This window comes from Marmota monax, unplaced genomic scaffold, assembly GCF_021218885.2.
Source record: "Marmota monax isolate L192 unplaced genomic scaffold, Marmota_monax_Labrador192_F-V1.1 WCK01_AAM20220418_F8-fsc00024, whole genome shotgun sequence".
Taxonomy (NCBI): domain Eukaryota; kingdom Metazoa; phylum Chordata; class Mammalia; order Rodentia; family Sciuridae; genus Marmota; species Marmota monax.
The window spans coordinates 7,531,343-7,550,670 of record NW_026695224.1 but is presented as its reverse complement, the minus strand read 5'-3'; the positions used below and the strand labels follow the sequence as shown (position 1 = coordinate 7,550,670).

General features: G+C 32.9%; 1 protein-coding gene across 3 annotated transcripts in view; it reads left to right on the top strand.

The window, feature by feature from the left end:
* The window catches only part of Rpgrip1l (RPGRIP1 like), a 101,697-nt gene that overhangs the window by 6,667 nt on the left and 75,702 nt on the right, over window positions 1–19,328 (top strand). For all 3 annotated transcript variants that reach the window (XM_046435034.2, XM_046435031.2, XM_046435035.2), the window contains exons 4-8: window positions 1,096–1,388; window positions 5,255–5,357; window positions 6,670–6,813; window positions 16,789–16,894; window positions 18,761–18,907. In XM_046435034.2, the coding sequence (XP_046290990.1) occupies window positions 1,096–1,388; window positions 5,255–5,357; window positions 6,670–6,813; window positions 16,789–16,894; window positions 18,761–18,907 (793 nt within the window). The remainder of the gene's footprint in view (window positions 1–1,095; window positions 1,389–5,254; window positions 5,358–6,669; window positions 6,814–16,788; window positions 16,895–18,760; window positions 18,908–19,328) is intronic.

Here is a 19,328-nt window from a genome sequence, read left to right as displayed (position 1 = left end):
AGAGGACTCTGCTTAGGGCAAAAAAAAAAAGGTTGTTCTGTGACATCCCAAAGCTATTAAGGATTTTTTTATTTCACTTTTGTTCTCTTAAGTAAAAGCTTCTGTCCATAACCATGCTAAAATAAAGCAAACCCCATTTAAAGAAAAATGAAGTGTGTTTTTATTTTCAATCTCCTGTCTGGGCCTTTATAAAAATAGATTCACTATAAACTAGAATCAGCTATTGAAGATGTGCGACCAATTTTGTAAAGTCTTGAACTTGTGTGTCTCATCAAAGCCACCTTTTCTTTCTTGTCCTGCCAAGATTTTTCCATTCACTGTCAGGCATGTTTTCCGTACGTGTATATTACATCACCCCCATGTGCCCTTTCTGTCTTTTGTTCTGTCTAACCAGTTTTTATCAAAACTTAAAAGAATCAAAGGTATAAACTCCTGAGATGTCAAAGTACAATTTAATTCTAAATTTAAAATTGGCATTAAAATGATACTTTTTACATCTCACTATTTTCTACCATTAAACTCAAGTGTTTCTTGAGGACTAAGCAAGATTTAATGATGCATTTTGGTTTCTTTTGAAATTTTCATTGAGCTTTATATGTGTGCATCTATGCATTCTAACATTTTTATATTTATAATATATCTTAATCCTATAGAAACTGAAAACAGTATATTACCAAAATGTTGCATAGTCTTAACACACTTTTCAAAAGTTTTAACTTACTGTGGATTGCAGATATAACCCACCATATCCACAATCTGTAACTACACTTAAGTGCATACAGCATTCCTATATAAGGTCATGCGTTAAAAATTGCATTTCAGGAACATATGGAGTAAATATGTGTCCTCTCTTTACTAACCTTAAATGATAAGCCTTAGGAAACTGTTATTTGTCAGTGCTATAAAGCAGATTGTTGCCCAGTGGTTTCAATTATCATCAAAGGATTCTTCACAGGCAGTAATAGTTACATCAAAACCTGAAATTTATTATTCAGGTTCTGCACTGAAGTCTTCACAGTGATTATGTTCCTTTCAACAGAATGCATTTTATGCTGACTTCTCACATTCCTTTTCATCTTTTTATTATTTCCCTAGAATGGCCACCAAGTTAATACGGCTAGTTAATGACAAGAAAAGATATGAGCGGGTTGGTGGCGGCCCCAAGCGGCTGGGACGAGATGTGGAGATGGAAGAAATGATTGAGCAGCTGCAAGAGAAAGTTCATGAGCTTGAAAGACAAAATGAAGTCCTCAAAAACAGACTAATTTCAGCCAAACAGCACCTTCAAATCCAAGGTTACAGGCCATACAATTATGTACAGTCTCGTATTAACACTGGGCGTAGAAAAGCAAACGAAAATGCAGGCTTACAGGAGTGCTCCAGGAAAGGTAAATGGAGACTTTCAGCAAACCCTAAATTTAAGTCCTATAATAGATTTTTTCATACAGACACAAAAAGTTTTATTTCTATATTTTACATGTTTTAAGTATCAAAAGAGATAGAAAATTAGTTTTAAGCTTGCTCTTTGATAAAATCATAATATTGTCATGAAGATCATTTTATTTAAGAGTTGGTTCTTTTTAGTTGATTTTTTATATTAAGAATAGAAATCCGGCTGGGGTTGTGGCTCAGTGGTTGAGCGCTCATCTAGCATATACAAGGCCCTGGATTCGATCCTCAGCACCACATAAAAATAAATAAATAAATAAAGGTATTGTGTCCAACTACAACTAAAAAATAAAATTTAAAAAAAATAGAAATCACATTAACTCAGACAAGTGGGGGAAATCAGCTAGTTTGCTTATATGTGGCCACATTTTTTTTGAATGATCACATTAAACTTTTTCATCCAAAACCTTTTATAAAATTTTCAAAAGTGGCCAAGTGTGGTGAGTACACACCTGTAATCCCAGCTACTCAGAAGGCTGAAGCAGAAGGATTCCAAGTTTGAGGTCAGCCTAGCCAGACCCTGCCTAAAAAGAAAAAAATAAAAGTTCTAGGGCTGCAGCTCAGTGATAGGGCATCCTGGATTCAGTACCCAGTACCAAGAAGTATTGAAATCTTTCTTGTTTTGTGGAAGCAGTGTGACAGTGGACTATGTGTATAACTAAGAATTTAAAAAGTTGGGTTCTTTCTCCTCCACTTACTAGCTGATCACCTTAAAAAATTCTCCTAATCATTATAAACTTGAGTTTTCTTTACATATAAAATAAGAAGTATTGAAGTGGGCTGGGGATATAGCTTAGTGGTAGAGTGCTTGCCTAACATGGATGAACTGTAGGTTCAATTCCCAATACTTCCCAAAAAATCCCCAAGTGACCTTTATAAAAGTCTTTTCCATCTGTAAAAATAATCACAGGTCAATTGTTTTCTTCATTTTAAAAATGAATAACCTAAAATTTACCCATGTTAAAAGCAATTGAATTGGCACGATAGGACTCAGTATAAATTTAAATATTTCTAATAAAAATTCCCAATTCTCTATCCACAGACAAACCTTATTATAACAGAACTAAAAATAAATAAACTTTTTTTTTTTTTTGGTGGTACTAGGGATTGAATATAGGGCTTTTCACATGCTAGGCAAGCATTCTACCATTGAATTACATCCTCAGCCCTTAAGTAACTTTTTAAAATTTCATCTACTGGAGAAGGAGATAATTGATTTTTGTTTGGAATATGCTTCACATAAAGATCAAACACCTTCAGGAATTTAAAAATCATGCAAAACTGTACTTTCAATTCATTGAGGAAGGAAAAAAACATATGAACATAAGGGGAGAAAAATTTGTTGTAGCTTTCTCTCCAAACCAAAATGTTAACACTATCTGTTCCATAGATAGAGTTCCTTTGAAGTCAGTAAGGCCATCACACAGGCAGGAGGCAGCTGCAGGATGAAAGGGGCTGGCTGTTCCTAGCTATGTGAGATTGAGGTCAACTTTGAATATAACCAAAGTAAGCATTATGAATTATAAATCAGAAAATACATACTGTCATTAATTACCTTTTTTTATGTGGAAGAGAACAGCTGACCTCCAGCCTCATTTTTCCCATCTATAAAACGGAATGATAATAATACCAGATTAGATAAGAGGTGAAGCTTTTGTAGGTCTACAATAAATTATTTTAACTTTAAAAAGTCACTTATTCTCTAATTTAGTCAGAATATAAGTGGTCAAGATGATATCTTTGGTCTGCGAGGTCTTTTATACGAAATAAAAATAATGTCTGAAATTTAGTTTTCTTTACATATCAAATAAAAATACTTTTTAGACTAAAATGACAAGCTGATCTAGTATATGAATTATTATTTAAATAGAAGAGATCAATTAATAGAGGGGCTTGGGATGTAGCTCAATGGTGGAGCATTTGCCGGACACTGCCAAAAAACAAAAACATTCATGGAAGTTTGACTACAAAGCTTAAATTTCTCTTTATGATTGTACAGTCTTAATGACCCAGACCTTTTTTTTACTAAACATAGAGTCCAGAACATGGAAGTTGCACAAAACATTAGTGATGAATACTTTCTTAATCACTATTTTTCTGAGTAAAGCTAGGGCATCATTACCAAAGTTGATACCTCAGCTCTGCCTTTGAGGACTGCCTCTGAGGCTGGGATTAAGGCCAGACTTGTCAGGAATATCTCAACCTTCAGGGACTAGACCAGAACCCAAACCCTCTCTAGCCATGGGAAGCCTTTACCCTCAAACTGCTGTACAAATAACTGTCATTTTCTCTTTGTGCTTTGGGATAATGGATGAAAAACACTGGCTTGATTGTGGTTGATACTATGCAAACACAATTCTTGTTGTGAACAATGAGTGGAACAAAAATTTGTAAAGTTTATGTGTTTTAAAATATAACTATTAGCAAATCACCATGAAACTGTTAATTTTAAGATATATTTTGAGTATCTTTTTAAAACCATGCTGGTAATGTTGAATTTTCCCTTGATTGATGTAGGAAAAACTTAAAAATTAGCATTATTGCCAAAATAATTTAACTGGCAAATTCCATCATACTAAAATATTTGAATGTGTTAGGCAGAGCCTTTTCTATTCTTTTTTTTTTTAATTATTTTTTTTGAGACATATGGGCCTTTATTTTTTTCATTTATTTATATGGGGTGCTGAGAATTGAACCCAGTGCCTCATACATGCTAGGCAAGCATTCCACCACTGAGCCACAACCCCAGCTCCACCTTTTTTATTCTTTAAGCTAGTACAGCAATAGATATTGAACATATTGGAAAGAGCAAGAAATAGTTTTATTATTCTAATTACAGTTCTAATTTATAACAATGTGTATGTACATCAAAACATCATGCAGATGGCAAATACAATTTTATCTATCAATTTAAATAATAAAATAACATTCACTTTTTTTGAAAGTAAACTTTTCTAAAGAAAAGAGTTTTATATCTGGGACTATGCTCAATTTAAAAATCTCTATCATTTGTCATCCTTTACCTTAAACTTTAATAGTTTAATTATTTCATAAATGTAAAGTAATTAATATAACTGAAAGTATGTCTCATTTTTAATAATGGGAATATCCTTGTAAAATTGCATATAACTTTTTAAGAAACAGGGTCTCACTCGTGTTGCCCAGGCTGGCCTTGAACTCCCAGTGTCAAATGATCCTCCTGCCTCAGCCCCCCAAGTAGCTGAGCCAGCATATATAACTATTTTTATTAAGTTATAATTTTTAAAATTATAATTTAAATGCAAGAGGGAAATGTCTTATTTAAAGAAATACTATCAATATAGTCTCAAATCATCTTTCCTAAAATATGAATTTTCTTATTTAGGTAGAATAACAAAGTATAGGCAACATGCTGACTTAGGGTCAACAAATTGGAATGATTTAAAAATTAAAAAAATCATTAACACTAAAAAAGTTAAGTTTTTGAAAACTTTTTCCTTCAAATTTTAGTTTACATTGTAAAGACTAGAAATTTTTTTCAGAAATTACTGCAGGAGTTCTAAATCAAATTATTCCTAAGTAATTTGGTTTTCATAGTATTATTTGTTAAATGGGCAACAGTTGCTGCTGTATTTTATTTAATACCTACTGCAGGTGAGATCTAATATTCCCTTTGGCATTGTATTTCTAATTCTCTATACAATGGAGCACATATGTCTTAATACTTAACAAGAGATTTTATTATATTATAAATATCCTTATGATAGCAAATAAAGGAGATTTTAAACTTCCCTTCTATAATCATATTTTATTCCTATATTTTTAGGTATAAGACTCCAAGATGTAGATGTAGCAGAAACTGTACAACCTGTGCTTACAAAATATGGCAGTAGTTTACTTGAAGAAGCCAGAGGAGAAATAAGAAATTTGTATGTATTCTTTTTCATGGTTATTTTAGAACTTTGTTTATTGATCATGTCATATTTTGATCCCTTCCTTTCCTTTATTGTAAACAAAAATGGGGTATGTCTAAATAATTTGCTTCACTAAAATACAGCTAGTTCTGAGGGGTAATAACAGGTATTACATGACATGTTTTCAGTAAAATAAGGGAAATGAATAACTTATCCACTACATCAATGAAAGGGTTTATAAAATAGTCTTCTTTATTCTAATTTTACCCCCAAAGGAATGGCATGGCATCCAATCATTTAGAGTAGTATAAACTTTAGAGGCAACATTTTCATTCCCAGAAAATCACAGGTAACTTTTTTCTTTTTTTTTTTTTTAGATCCTGAATCAGCCCTTTTTGTGGTTTAAAAAAATAAATAAAAAGGAATTGGGAGGAGTGGCTTAAAAGTCTGAACTTATCAGATACATATGGATTTCAGATATTGTTTCCCTATGATTCTATGGTATTGCATTCTTCTTCATATCATGGTTTCAAAAAAGTTACTTCTGCAACATTTAGGTTTCTTTCCCAGTTAATCAAAGCCTCATGGTTTCAGTGTCTTTGAGTTAACCAAATGAAGATAAGGTTCTAGTTTACCTATAGACTTTCACCTGAATTATCATGAAAGCAAAACAACACTAAATGAGGAAAGGGAACATGACACAAAAAGTAGATAGTTTAGACAGTTGCTTAACAATAATATGGGCTTAAAATGTTTCCTTTTGAATATTTTAAATATCAGTTATAGTAACGATTAGCCTGTGAGAAAATAAAAGATTTGACATAATTTATTACCTGATAATCAGCTGAGAAATCAGAGTTCGTACCAATTTCCTGAGGCTCATTGCACTGGGATACCGTCAGACACAGAAGAAAAAGATAAATGCATGCCAGAGACCACTAAGTTATGTTTGGCAAATTTCCCGCCATCCTCTCTGAAGTGTTAATTTGGGTGATATAGGCAGATGTGTATATATGAAAGAAGAAAGGCACATTAATTATCTGAAGACCGGATTGTAGAGTACACAACAGGTGATCAATAGAATTGAATTAAACCAAAGTCCAATCCATTGCGTTATTATCTTATTAAAAAGCAATATCTTGAATTGTTCCATATGTATTTCCAAATCATCACATTCAATCTGCTACTATTTCACTGTGTGCAGAGGCAATTAAGCTAAACTTTTTAACTTTTGCTTGCTCTTTATTATGAAGAAATATCTTTGCACTGATCTTAAATACTACAAATTTTCCTCAACTACAGATTCTTAGAAGGCTTTTTCTTTCAGAGAAAATGTTATTCAGTCACAAAGAGGCCAGATAGAAGAGTTAGAGCATTTGGCTGAGATCCTGAAAACTCAGTTGAGGAGGAAAGAAAATGAAATTGAGTTATCTCTTCTTCAGCTTCGTGAGCAGCAAGCTACAGATCAAAGGTATGTTAAAATAGAAATACCATTTTGATAAGGTCAGAATTAGTTTAAAATAATTTATCATGTCTGTAAAAGGATACATTTATCTAGATATTTAAAAATAATTTTTACTTAACATTATTCCTATAGGCCTACTTTAGACCTACTAACTACTATCAACAACTCTCATGTAAGGGCTATTTTCCCTAACCTGCCCCCTTACAGGTTCTGATTGGTGGAAACTGCCCTCGTCATATGTTCTCTGTTTATTTGCTTCCTTTGCTAAAATCGCAGGAAGTTAATGTCATTTCATTGTAGTTACTGAAAGAAGTAAGGGGTATAAGATTTTATCTGTTGATTTACCTTATATACAAGTCTAGCACATTTAAGATTTTTTTCAACCTTAAAAGGTAGTAAATTCGATAATACGGTTACAGTTGATGATCTCAAAGATGTTACCTCTCCTCAAATCCAAAGTTGGCGTTGATCTGTTGATTATTGTGGAGGATGATGGGACCCATCAGTAGTTGCCCTAAAGGCATTGCCACCACTGGATTTTGGACATTTTATAAAGTATAGTGTTTATGCTTGGACATTGTGCTTTCAACAAGACTTTATCCTTTTACCACATTCTTTCTTGAATTATCTTTCTCCCTTTATGGCTTTTTTTTCCTTTAATTTTTTATTGTTTTGACTAAGCATACCCCAAATCAGAGATTGTAGCATATTGAATCTATCACTCGGCTTTAACAATTATTAACATGTTACCCATCTTATTACATAAACCCCTTCACCTTTATTTTCCTCAGTTAATTAGCCTCAGCCAGATATGTCACTCAGATACTTTCGTATGTATCTCTTTCTGATAGGGAATTTTTTAAAACATAATCACCATGCCACTGTCACACCTGACAAAATTAATTGCCATTCTTTCATATAATCTAATAACCAGTTTATATTCAAACATTCCTAAAGATGTCTTTCTACTGTTCATTTGAATTGGAATCCAAATAAGGTCTACACCTTGGATTTAGTTGCTATATCTCTTTTGTATTTCATTAATCTCATTTTTTCTTAAACCAGACAGAGTTCCACTTTTCTTTCCCCCTTTCCAATGTGTCTGATGTTATGCATATGTGGCTGGATTCTTATTTAGAAAAACAAAGAAAGATTTCCTAGTGTTTCGTTTCACATTCAGTGTTTACCCTCTTTTAACAAACAAACCTTACATGGTAGCATATGAAGAAGCTAAGAAAAGAAGCATATCATCAAACTTGTTTAAAAATGTAAAGTGAGCTAAAACATTTATCAAAAGCTTTATACTTAAAAGATTTATGGGCTAGGGTTATGGCTCAGCGGTAGAGCGCTCATCTTGAATGTGCGAGGCCCTGGGTTTGATCCTCAGCACCACATAAACATAAATAAATAAAATAAAGATGTTATGTTCAACTACAACTAAAAAAAAATTAAATTAAAAAAAAAAGATTTAATTGGGCACAGTGGCACATCCTATAATCTCAGCTCCTTGAGAATCTGAAGCAGAGGGATCCTGCATTCAAGGCCAGCCTCAGAACTTAGTAAGGCCCTGAGCAACTTAGTCAGCCCTTGTCTCAAAATAAAAAATAGAAAAGGGTGGGGATATGACTTAGTGGTAAAGCATCCCTGGGTTAAATCCCCAGAACCAAAAAAAAAAAAAAAAAGAAAGAAGGAAAAGTTAGAAGAGTAGCATAACCTCTAATATTTATGTGTAAAACTGAATTGTATAAGAAAGCCTAATAACTAGTAACATTATATACCCTCCTAAATCACAGCAAAAGAAACATGAATATTTTTGAGAATTATATTTAATTATATTTTGAGAATTATATTTAAATGTAAACATATTTAAATTTTAATTAGACATGTTTACATTACAAGTAAACATGTCTAATTAAAATTTAATTGAACCCTGACTTTAAATCATGATTGTCTAGGTGTGACCCATGTTTCCCTGGGAAGAGGAACTAATTTAGATTCAACCTTCTTGGAAAAACCAAGAAATGGTTCCTTATAAGGTACAGTGCCAGAGAGGACAAGACCCCTTCACTGAATGTAATGATCTTAATGTGATTGCTAACAGCCATAATTCAGACATTATCTAAATACAAAAGTTCACATAAGCCAAGCTCAAGCTTGGGGCCCATCCCTATCTGCTATATTCAACCATTATTGCAAGGTTATCAGGGAGTACCTTCCTTGTTATTTTTCTCATATTCCCAGACAGTCAGATGGACTATGTTAACTGATCCTTTTTCCAGATGGATATGATCATCAGAGCTAGACTTTCAGTGTTAATTGAAAAGGAGATCCAAAAGTCCTTCAATCCTGGGTCAGAGCAGCAGCAGAAAGAGAGTGATAGACAAGGACACATGCTTTTCTACTATAAATATTGGCAGTAAGAGTACCAACATGTACTTATAGAGGAGCTAACCTTAAAAAACAAAAGAAGGGCTTCCTCAGGGGCCTATGTTATCCATATAAACAATATAAGCAGTCTTTTCTGTGATACCAAGAATTATAAGTGGAAACAAAATTGGTATTACAGGCCAAGGAACTTTTGTTGCAGAGGTCAGGGAAATAAATCAGTTTTTACCCTAACTTACTGAATTTATAAAAGTGAAAATTTACATGTCATTTCCTTAGAAGGAAGAGTAGCTATACTGAGTAGCATATCGTTTCTTGAAATATTTTTGAAACTGAAGAAATAAGTTAAAATAAGAACTTTCAAGGCTATTTTAAAAAAATATGTTTACACACAGCTCAAAATTTTATGTATAACAGCAATTTTTTGAGACTAATGGAAAACTGTTGAAAAAAAATTAGGGAGAGTATAAAACTTGGTATAATTTACTGTAGAGAAAAATCACAAAATGGAAAACATATTTAAACTTCTCTTTCACGGATACATTATTTCAGATTTGAAATTCTAGAAGTCTGATCTGGATGTTGGACCCCTTGTTCTCAAACATGAACCTAACATAGTTGTAATCTTCAGAATGGCAGTGCTTGATATTTATGGCAGAGAGCCTTTTCATAGAATATTACAGAAACTCTTCATAGTATGTGTTTAATAGACCAGTTTGGTTTGGCATCAGCTTGACATAAACTTTTGGTTATCCAAAGCCCTTAATTGCTTTGAAGTAAAAGCCCAGTGCTGCTCCTTTTTATTAAAATCATGTTTTTTCCTGTTGTTGTGGTCTATTTTGGAAGACTGAGTTGTGATTTTTGCATATGTTCTACATAATGCCTCATTAGCAAAAAATCTTGTATCATTTACAAGTAGCCTGAATGTCTGTGTTGTTTTGAACAAAAATCCATATTAAAATTTAAACAATATAAAAATTCACATTTTCTGCTTATTAAAAAAGCTGTCTTAAATTAAATGCAAAGCTGTAACCAATGAACATATGTACATGAACATTAAAATCAGAATGATTTTACCTTTTATTGACTTTTTCAACTCCAAAAATATGTATACTCTTAACAAGTGTGCTAAGTGTTGTTGTTTTTTTTTTTTTTAAATAAATGTTAGGGTGTTTACCTTCTTAATTAAAAATCATGTAAGTGCCATAATGTCTCAGTGGAGGAAATTTAACCCATATATACTTCAGACACTCTGACTTGCCCTCTTCTCTTTGGCAGACAGCAGATTGTCAAATCTTAGAATTGAGAGGCCTTTTGCAGCCGCGCGTTATAAGAAACATCTTGGCTTTAAGGGCTGTCTCTTTTTCCCCTGTGCACAGATACAGGTTTACCTCCTAGCACTCTAAGTTTCTCCCCAAATTATCATTTTGAAAAGCAGCAAACTTACAGAAAAGTGGAGAAAATAAGAGAGTGAGCATTCACATACCTTGCACCTCTTAGCAATCTGTGAATATGCCACAGCCTGCCTCTACATTATGCAGGCTTGCTCACAAGCCCTTCTTTCTCTCCTCTCGTCTCTCCCTCCCTCCTCCACCCCTTCACTGCACCTCTTTCTCTCACCCCTTTTTTTCTTCTATTCCTCCCTTCGTCCTCTCCCATTTGATAATTAGGTGCCTATGTTTCTTCATTGTCTGTACACATATCTTCAAGGAACAAGGACATCCTCCTACATTATAGACACTCTAAACATTTAACCATGAATGATACAGTTGCCCCAGTTGTTCCAATAATGCTATTTATTGCTGCACTTTTTTATTAATGGGTTTTGTTTTGTTTTGTTTTGATCTCGGATTCAGTCAGAGGCTATGTGTTGTATTTAATTGTCATGGTATTTAGGTTTCCTTTATTTTAGAATGTTCCCTGCTTTTTTTCCAGCCCATTGACAGTTGTTTGCAGAATGCCCCTCAATTTGGATTTGCCTGATTGCCCAGCCCCCTAATTTAGAGGGCACATCTGGTTTTCTGATGGTGGGATAACTGGGGCCAGGAATAACCATGCAAACATTAGAACACAGGGAGATGATCTATCGTTTTTAAAAATAATATATTCACTAAGCTCTCACTATCATTTTGCATAGTTTAGAATTTGTCCAGTGACAATTATTTCACTCATACAATTTCTTTTATTCCTATGTTTCTTAAAATTAATATTATCTAAGATTTTTCTAGATAGCACTTGACATATTTTCCCAATACTTTATACAAACCACAGAAATCGTTACAAGTAATCGTATCTAGTGTATAAACATACACATGACAGTGGAGGGAGAGTTACACTTAAGAGCATCTTAGAAGAAGGAAACGAGTTAAAAGAATGGGAAGAATTTAACCCTTAAAACTAGATTTGAGTGGTGGCTTCATAACTTAAGGACTCTGGCCAAATTTTACTTCTCTGAGCATCAGTTAACTACCCAAACTATAAAAATGAATAAATTGAAATGGGTGAATGGTTCCCCACTCTGTAATTAACAGTCATTATCTCCTTAGGGAACTTGTGCTTTTGAACGATTTTGCCTACTCAGTAATCTGTATTTCTTAATTTAATCATTATTTACATTTGGTATTCATCAAAGACCTATATCAAATCAATTATTCCTTCTGATAATTGTGAAACAGCCTATGTTAGTGCCCAGGATTGGCATGATCGTATCAAAAACTAAAAACAATACAAAACCTTTAGTTCACTTTTGTAATTTAATTGCCAGCAAATCTACACTTGCCATTGGGGTTTATGGAATATTGACTAAAGTCCCAGATTCCCCTTCCTATTACTGTAAAATCTATAGTTAAAAATTCATTAAACGTAATCCTAAACATGGTTCTTTTAAGAAGATGAGCCAGGATTTGGGTTACTCCTGTCCCCAACCAGCCCCATCTTTTTTCATGTGAATGTGATTATATGCATATAGAGAGCTCTACTACTGTGCCTCCATTTCCAGTGGTGGTGAAAATAAGAAAGTTCTGATTTGTACTTTGACCCAACATCACAGGAAGTTGTGATCCAGAGGTAAATAAACATACACAAATTTTTTTCCTCAGTGAAATGTTTTTCCGCCTCCCCCACCCACCATAGTACTAGGAATCGAATCCAGAGATGCTCTGCCACTGAGCTACATCCCTACCCCTTTTTATTTTGAGATAGGGTCTCACTAAGTTGCCCAAGCTGGCCCCACACTTGGGATGCTCCTACTTCAGCTTCCACACACCTTTGCAGCCGGATTTGCCTTAAATCAGAGATCCTTGTTTTCCCCCATGATCTCAAGTAGCAGTTCTGAACAAAACCATTACCTTTCAAAGAGACTTTTCCTTGGCTATTTTAGTGAATCTTATTCATTCCATTTAGTAGCATTCTTTGTAGTTCAATTCAAAAGTGGTACCCTACACAATAATTGTTACCTGTGTATCTCTAATAAGAACTATGAATGGCCTACATTTCTTTCAACAGGAATCTGATTTGTTTTAAAAAGAAAAAAAAAAAAAGGAAACTTTTTTTTTTCAACCCTAAGGTTGTTTTCAGTTTTATTCCCCAGATTTGGTCAGCCTAAATCAATTACTTAAAAAGATCCTCTGTGGGCTGGGGCTGGGGCTCAGTGGTAGTGCACTTGCCTGGCATATGTGAGGCACTGGGTTCAATTCTTGGTACCACATGTAAATAAATAAAATAAAAGTCTATCAACAACTTAAAACTTTTTTTAAAAAAGATGCTCTGCATTCTACCTCATAAAATATTTGACGTAATTAGTTCTCAGAATCTCATAGCCAAGCCTCTGTGTTGTAGAGCTTTCTCTTCTAAATGATGTTAAATGCTATAATATTTTAGTCTCAAAAAAAAAAAAAAGAAGAAGAAGAAGACCTTTTTTTTAGGTTTCAAAATCCTTACTGTAGCAAAGAATGAAATGTTCATGGGGGTGGAGGAGGGGAGTTGAGTGCCTGGGGAATGAAATATATGAAACTTTCACTGGAACAGAGATTTTTGCTTCTTAAGCTTTCATATTAGACTATACATTACATAGCTCTACTGAAAGTTGTTCCTTCTCCAGTGTATCTGAGGTTTTAAGTTTCTGGATTTATTATGGCACCCAGTAGCAAAGCTGGAGTCAAGTGTTTTTAAGGCTTCCATTAGAAATTCCTTTTTCAGAGTTTATTGCTTGACTGTTTCAAATTATATGAGAGAAACTTGGCACACAGGTTGTTGAGCTGGATTACTTTTTTCAACATAAAATCTAATTTATTTCAGTTTGTTTTTAATCTAGAGATGGGCCAACAACTTTTCTCATAGTTTTCAAAGATTTGATCATAATTCTAAATCATATGTCCATAAAACTGAAAAAGGAAAAGAAACAGCATTTTCCAACTTAATTGTTTCTGTTTTTTTCAAAATCCTTGTTGAAAAATGTGAGAAATTTATTTTTACAAAGCACTTAATTAATGTGCTTGGTATCTGTTTGCAAATCATTTCACCATGTGTAATGTAGCATGTACAAATTGGAGCATGACTGTAGAGTTCATCTGAATGTTTTTACCACGTATTGGTCTCTCTGTTAGAATGTCATCATTTGGGAGATTTGGTGTTCCTATCATAGTGAGTGGAAAAGAGCAGAAAGATATTATGTGGAGGTCATATAAAATATTTTAATAGAACATTAGACTACATTTTGACATATTCACAAAAGCATGGAATATAACTTGCTCTAATTCAGCCCCCAGCACTTCCCCTCTGCTCTCCTCCCTCTCCTCTCCTTATCTCTCAGCAGTTTATTCACAGTTTTGTTTTGTTTTGTTCTGTTTTGTTTTATTAGCGTCTTGTGTATATACTTGATGTTGGGATTCTCTGGTGCTATATTCTGGCTCTTGAAATTAGCCCGGCTTCTCTTTAAATGAGACCAACCTGAGGCCTTGCCCCACAGCCTCAAGGTCTATGACTAGTCACTTAGCACTAACTCTCTGGCTCCCTCTTGCCTCCAACATCCTTCTGACACTCCTTTTCATCTTAGTGACATCTGCCCTCTTTGTCAGCCATTTCTACCCTTATCCTTTTCCCATATTTCATCCATGTAAAAATGTTGAGTCAGTGGTCAGGTTTCAGGTGATTTCATTGTATCTTTTCTCCCCCCCCCCCGCCTTTTTTCTTTTGCATGGTGATATGGATCAAATCCAGGGCCTCATATGTACTAGGCAAGTACTCTTCCACTAAGCCACATCCCCAGCCCTTATTGTACTAACTTCTTCAAGGCCACACCATATTCATCACACTGCTGGTTTTAACTTATATGTACTGTCTCTCTCTGATCCCACACTTTTTAGCTTAACAAGTTACCCTTCTCTTCATCTTGTTATCTTTGAAAAGCATACAGCCTTAACAATAAATATTACATATAAAGCCCCTCAAACTGAAACTTAAATATAATTATTAAAGACTTGAAAGTTTGCATTGTCCCATAATAATTATACTGTTTTTTTGAAGTCAAGCTGACTTCAAAATGCCATATTATAATTGTTGTATTCTATGTTTATGTTGCATTTATGTCTACTGTTGAACATTATTAGTATAAAATGTTTTGTTACTTTTCTTGCTAATATTTTGAAAAGTTTAAACCTGAAGGAGTTTAGGGGAGAATTCAAGAAAGCTTTCCCCAATTGAATCACTGAAATTTTCTAGAATATGCTTATTCTTCTTTGTCTGACAAAGAAAATTCAAGATTAAAACCTGTATTTTTATGACTTTTCGGCCTGAATGGATTATTGAGATTTCATTGCTGTTACTAACAGTAAGCAGTAGTCATTTTTCAAACATTTGATTCTTCTTGAAAATATTACTTTAAAACAAAATATCAGAGACCTTGCCTAGCATATACAAGGCCCTGGATTTAATCCCTAGCACTGAAAAATAAAATAATTTTAAAAATAAATCAGAGACGACAGAAAATATAAGAAAACATTTAAAATTATTTCAATCATTTGAAATTATTTCTTTCCTTTCATATCAATAAATGTCACTCACCTTTAAGTGGTCAAACAATAAGTCTAGGGAAAACGGGTAAATTATATTTTATCTTCTAAATATGAAAGAGTATGAATTTTTTTTGTACTTTATTCAAAATGTATTTTTCTCTTCATATTATATTTTTTAGTGAATAAAAGTAACATAGAAGGGAATAACAATGAGCATACTGTTGAATATGTGCTCAGAACTGCTAGATAACATGTTTAAGACACATAATTATTTTAACATTGTGTTAAGACTGTACCCTGGGCAAAATCCAGGTTCTTGGACTTGTTTATCTTCTGTGTGAGGACAACTAACTGTCCAATGCCAAAATACAATGAACTTTCAAATATCAAAGAGGAAAATTAAGTATTTCAAGTCCTCAGCTGGTTTACAGATGTGTGAGCTTTGTAGTCCATTTTCTGGTTCCAGTAGGGCATTGTGACAATTTTTCCAATATGTGTACACTAGATAAGTTTTGGAAGTAAAATTGCTTACTTTAGATACTGAAATCATTCTCTGAATTTGAAAAATTATATATTTTTCTTAAAGAATGAAATCTTAAAATCAAGCTTCACAATTTAAGACATGTTTTGAATGTAAAACATTAAATTAAGAAACCTTTTTCTGTCAGGAAAATCATGTCTTTTGAAAAAACAGGTATTCATTTAGATCTATGATTAACCTTTAACAAGATCTTCCTCTTAAATTCTACATTTGCTTTAATCTCAGTAGGAAAAATACAAAATAGTATTGCAGCATATAGGGTTTCTGTATACCCTGTGGACATCAAATAATCTCTTACAGCTAAAGGCACATCTGCAACATATTTAAATGCCAGCTTTGGGCATTATTAGTATAAAATGCTAAGTCACTTTTTTTGGAAATATTTTGCAAAGTTTAAACACCAAGAGGAAACTACAATGAATGGTAATCTTATGATACTATTTGCTTTGAGGGAGTGGTAGGAAGACGAATGGCCATATTGCATATTTTTCATTTAGGGAAAGGGAACATGATAGCCCTACAATAAATGCAAAGTTTGGTGGTAGAACCATTATTGTGCTAAAAGCTAATGTACTTTCATACCATCTTTCAGGACACTCTAAAATGATTTTAAATCCATATTATCAATTTTTTAAATATTTTATTTTAGTTGTGGTTGGAAACAGTACCTTTATTTTATTTTTATGTGGTGTGGAGGATTGAACCCAGTGCCCCGCATGTGCTGGGCGAGCGTTCTACCGCTGAGCCACAACCCCAGCCCCAAATATTATCAATTTTCATAAAGGTGCCATTGTCATAAATTTTGAGGATCCCTTCAAACTTAAGAGTTTGTTTATGCAAGTTCAAGAATGATTATTGGTGGCTTTAAAGTAATAAATTTGTCTTTTATTTGTAATAATCTAAAAACTTCAGTAACTGATATGTAAGAGTATAAATATTTTCCAAGTAACATTAATTGTAAATATGTGATTCCATCTTACTTTTTCTCCTATTGACTTGTTTTTTATTTTTTTTTTTTTTTACTTCTTAAACACAATTTTGAAGGTCAAATATTCGGGACAATGTAGAAATGATTAAGCTTCATAAACAACTAGTGGAGAAAAGCAATGCTCTTTCAGTAATGGAAGGAAAGTTTCTTCAGCTTCAAGAGGTACTGTGAAAATTTACCTTATTATTATGTATAGATGCAAAGTGTTCGAAAAATAGTGTTCAAGTTGCATTTTTTAAAAGTAAAATGGTCATAATAAAAAAGTGATTTTTACAAATCATTCTTTTTTATTCTCAAATGTGTATAATTCCTGTTCATATATTTTTTGTTATTTGTAACTTAATTACTAAATAAATAAATAAATAACTCCCTAGATTATTATAAATATTATGTCATCTTAAAATAGTAAACACATTTGTCATAAATTATCTTATGCCATGAATATTTATTTTTAATTCCATGCAATTTAGGCTCATAGCACTGAAGCTACCATTATATTTGCATATAATTCTAAACATTTATGAAATATATAGACCAGAGATATGAATACATCAGTCACCATGTTCTATTAAATGCTTCTTTGATGTGGGTTTAGTTTGGTTGATCATAAACATTATCAGAAGATAGTCAAGTACCCATAATGTCAGCAATCAGTGTTTTTATTTTAAACCTCAACAGTTCAGTGTGACAATTCCTAGGATTCTTCATCCCCATTGTTGTTTTAACAGTGAGTGTGGCCCCACAGGAATGTGGCATCAGAGAGCTCCTATCTATTGGCACTGCATAATTAGCTTGGGTTCTGGAAATAATGAACTCCAAAACATTCCAGATGAGCAGAATTTATATTAAGCAGTACTTTCTTTGAAGTACTGAAACAAGGAAAGCAGTAAATTGATGCAAAGCATAGGGTCATCTGAAGCCTAAATTCAACTATTGAATTAAATAGATAAATATTTCTCAACCATACTCAGTAGTGTCTTCCATCCCGCAGGAACCTCCTGAAATTCCAAGAATAATCACCTTTTATATAAATGTGTGAGTTTATAATAGAGATACTAATTAGAGAGCAGGAATGACAGTGCTGGCTGTCTGCAGATATACAGAAGGGGAAAATGAAAAATACATGTGTTCAAAAGCAGTTTTTAAAGTGGGGAATTGCAAAAGGACTTGAAAATGATTTTATTTTCTCTTATCATTTTGACTGTTTTGATTTCTATTTAACAGTGACCCCAAGTATTTGTTTATATACCAATAATAACAGGTATCTGCTATGATACATGTATCTCTTTTGGGTAATTGACATAGAGGAGATTTGAGTGGTTAAGTACAACTGCTTCAATGTAGAAAGCCCAGAAGTTATTGGTTAAAGATGGTATTGCCTAATGACATCAAGATAATAAACCTGAAGTAGCTCAGTAACCATGTTTCTTTTAAATGAACTAAAAAAAAAAAAATCAGCAGTATGAAAAGACTCTTTTTATAAAAGAAGTGACATTTAAGTATACATAACTGAATATAAATCATGTTCATAAATAGAACATTTTTTAAAAAATTAAGAAGAGTTGAACTATTTTACAGAACTGAAAATTTTAATTTAATTTTGTTATAATTAAAAGCTATCTATCCAAGGTTGTTTATGTAGTGTGGTTGCACATCCTTTCCTTTGAATATCAATGGTCAGCATTTTTGACCTCTGTAACTATAATAAAAAGAAAAAACATTTTAATTGCTAAAAGCAATTTACTTATTGGTCACTCTCAACAACTGAAAAACTAGGAGCAAATAAAGGACAGGAACAATTATGTATCATGTGCCTCTATGCTAAGATAACCCTTTATTTTCTTCCTCACGTCACACTTAGGTTAAGAGCATCTTCTATGGGTAAGTAGCTCACATACATTGTTTATGATGTGAAGAATAAATTATATAATGTGAACTTCAAGAGTAAATTCACTTACAGAATTGTAATCAGTTATTTAAAGCATAATCCAAAAATAATGTTTAAAAATTATTCTTTTTGTTTTTTAGAAGCAAAAAACTCTCAGGATCAGCCATGATGCCTTGATGGCAAATGGAGATGAGCTAAATATGCAGCTCAAAGAGCAGCGTTTAAAATGCTGCAGTCTTGAGAAACAATTACATTCCATGACATTTTCTGAAAGAAGAATAGAAGAGGTAAACTTCCAAAGAGTTTAGCCATATGTTGCTTTTAAAACTTCTCTGTATTTGGTTTGAAAATGTAAAATAGAAACATCCCAAAGATTTTTTTTTTATTTTTAGATTGTAAACAACATGGGTGGTGTTTTGAACACAGCAAAATACAATATATGAGTGGCAAATCAGTGTTTAACAATACTTGCAAATGTGCTTAGATCCACTGTTTTCCCAAAGGATTAAAGATCCTTGAGTAAAATGAAAACACGGCAAATTACCTATGGAACTTAATTTTCTCAACTGTGACATTAGTCATTTGAGATATCAAAACCAAACTATAAAAATATATCTGAGGAGATGATATTATGTTCTACAAAATCAGCAATTCTGTGAAACTAATTTTTATTCTAGAAATTTGTTTGAAAACCTTTTTTTTTTTTAT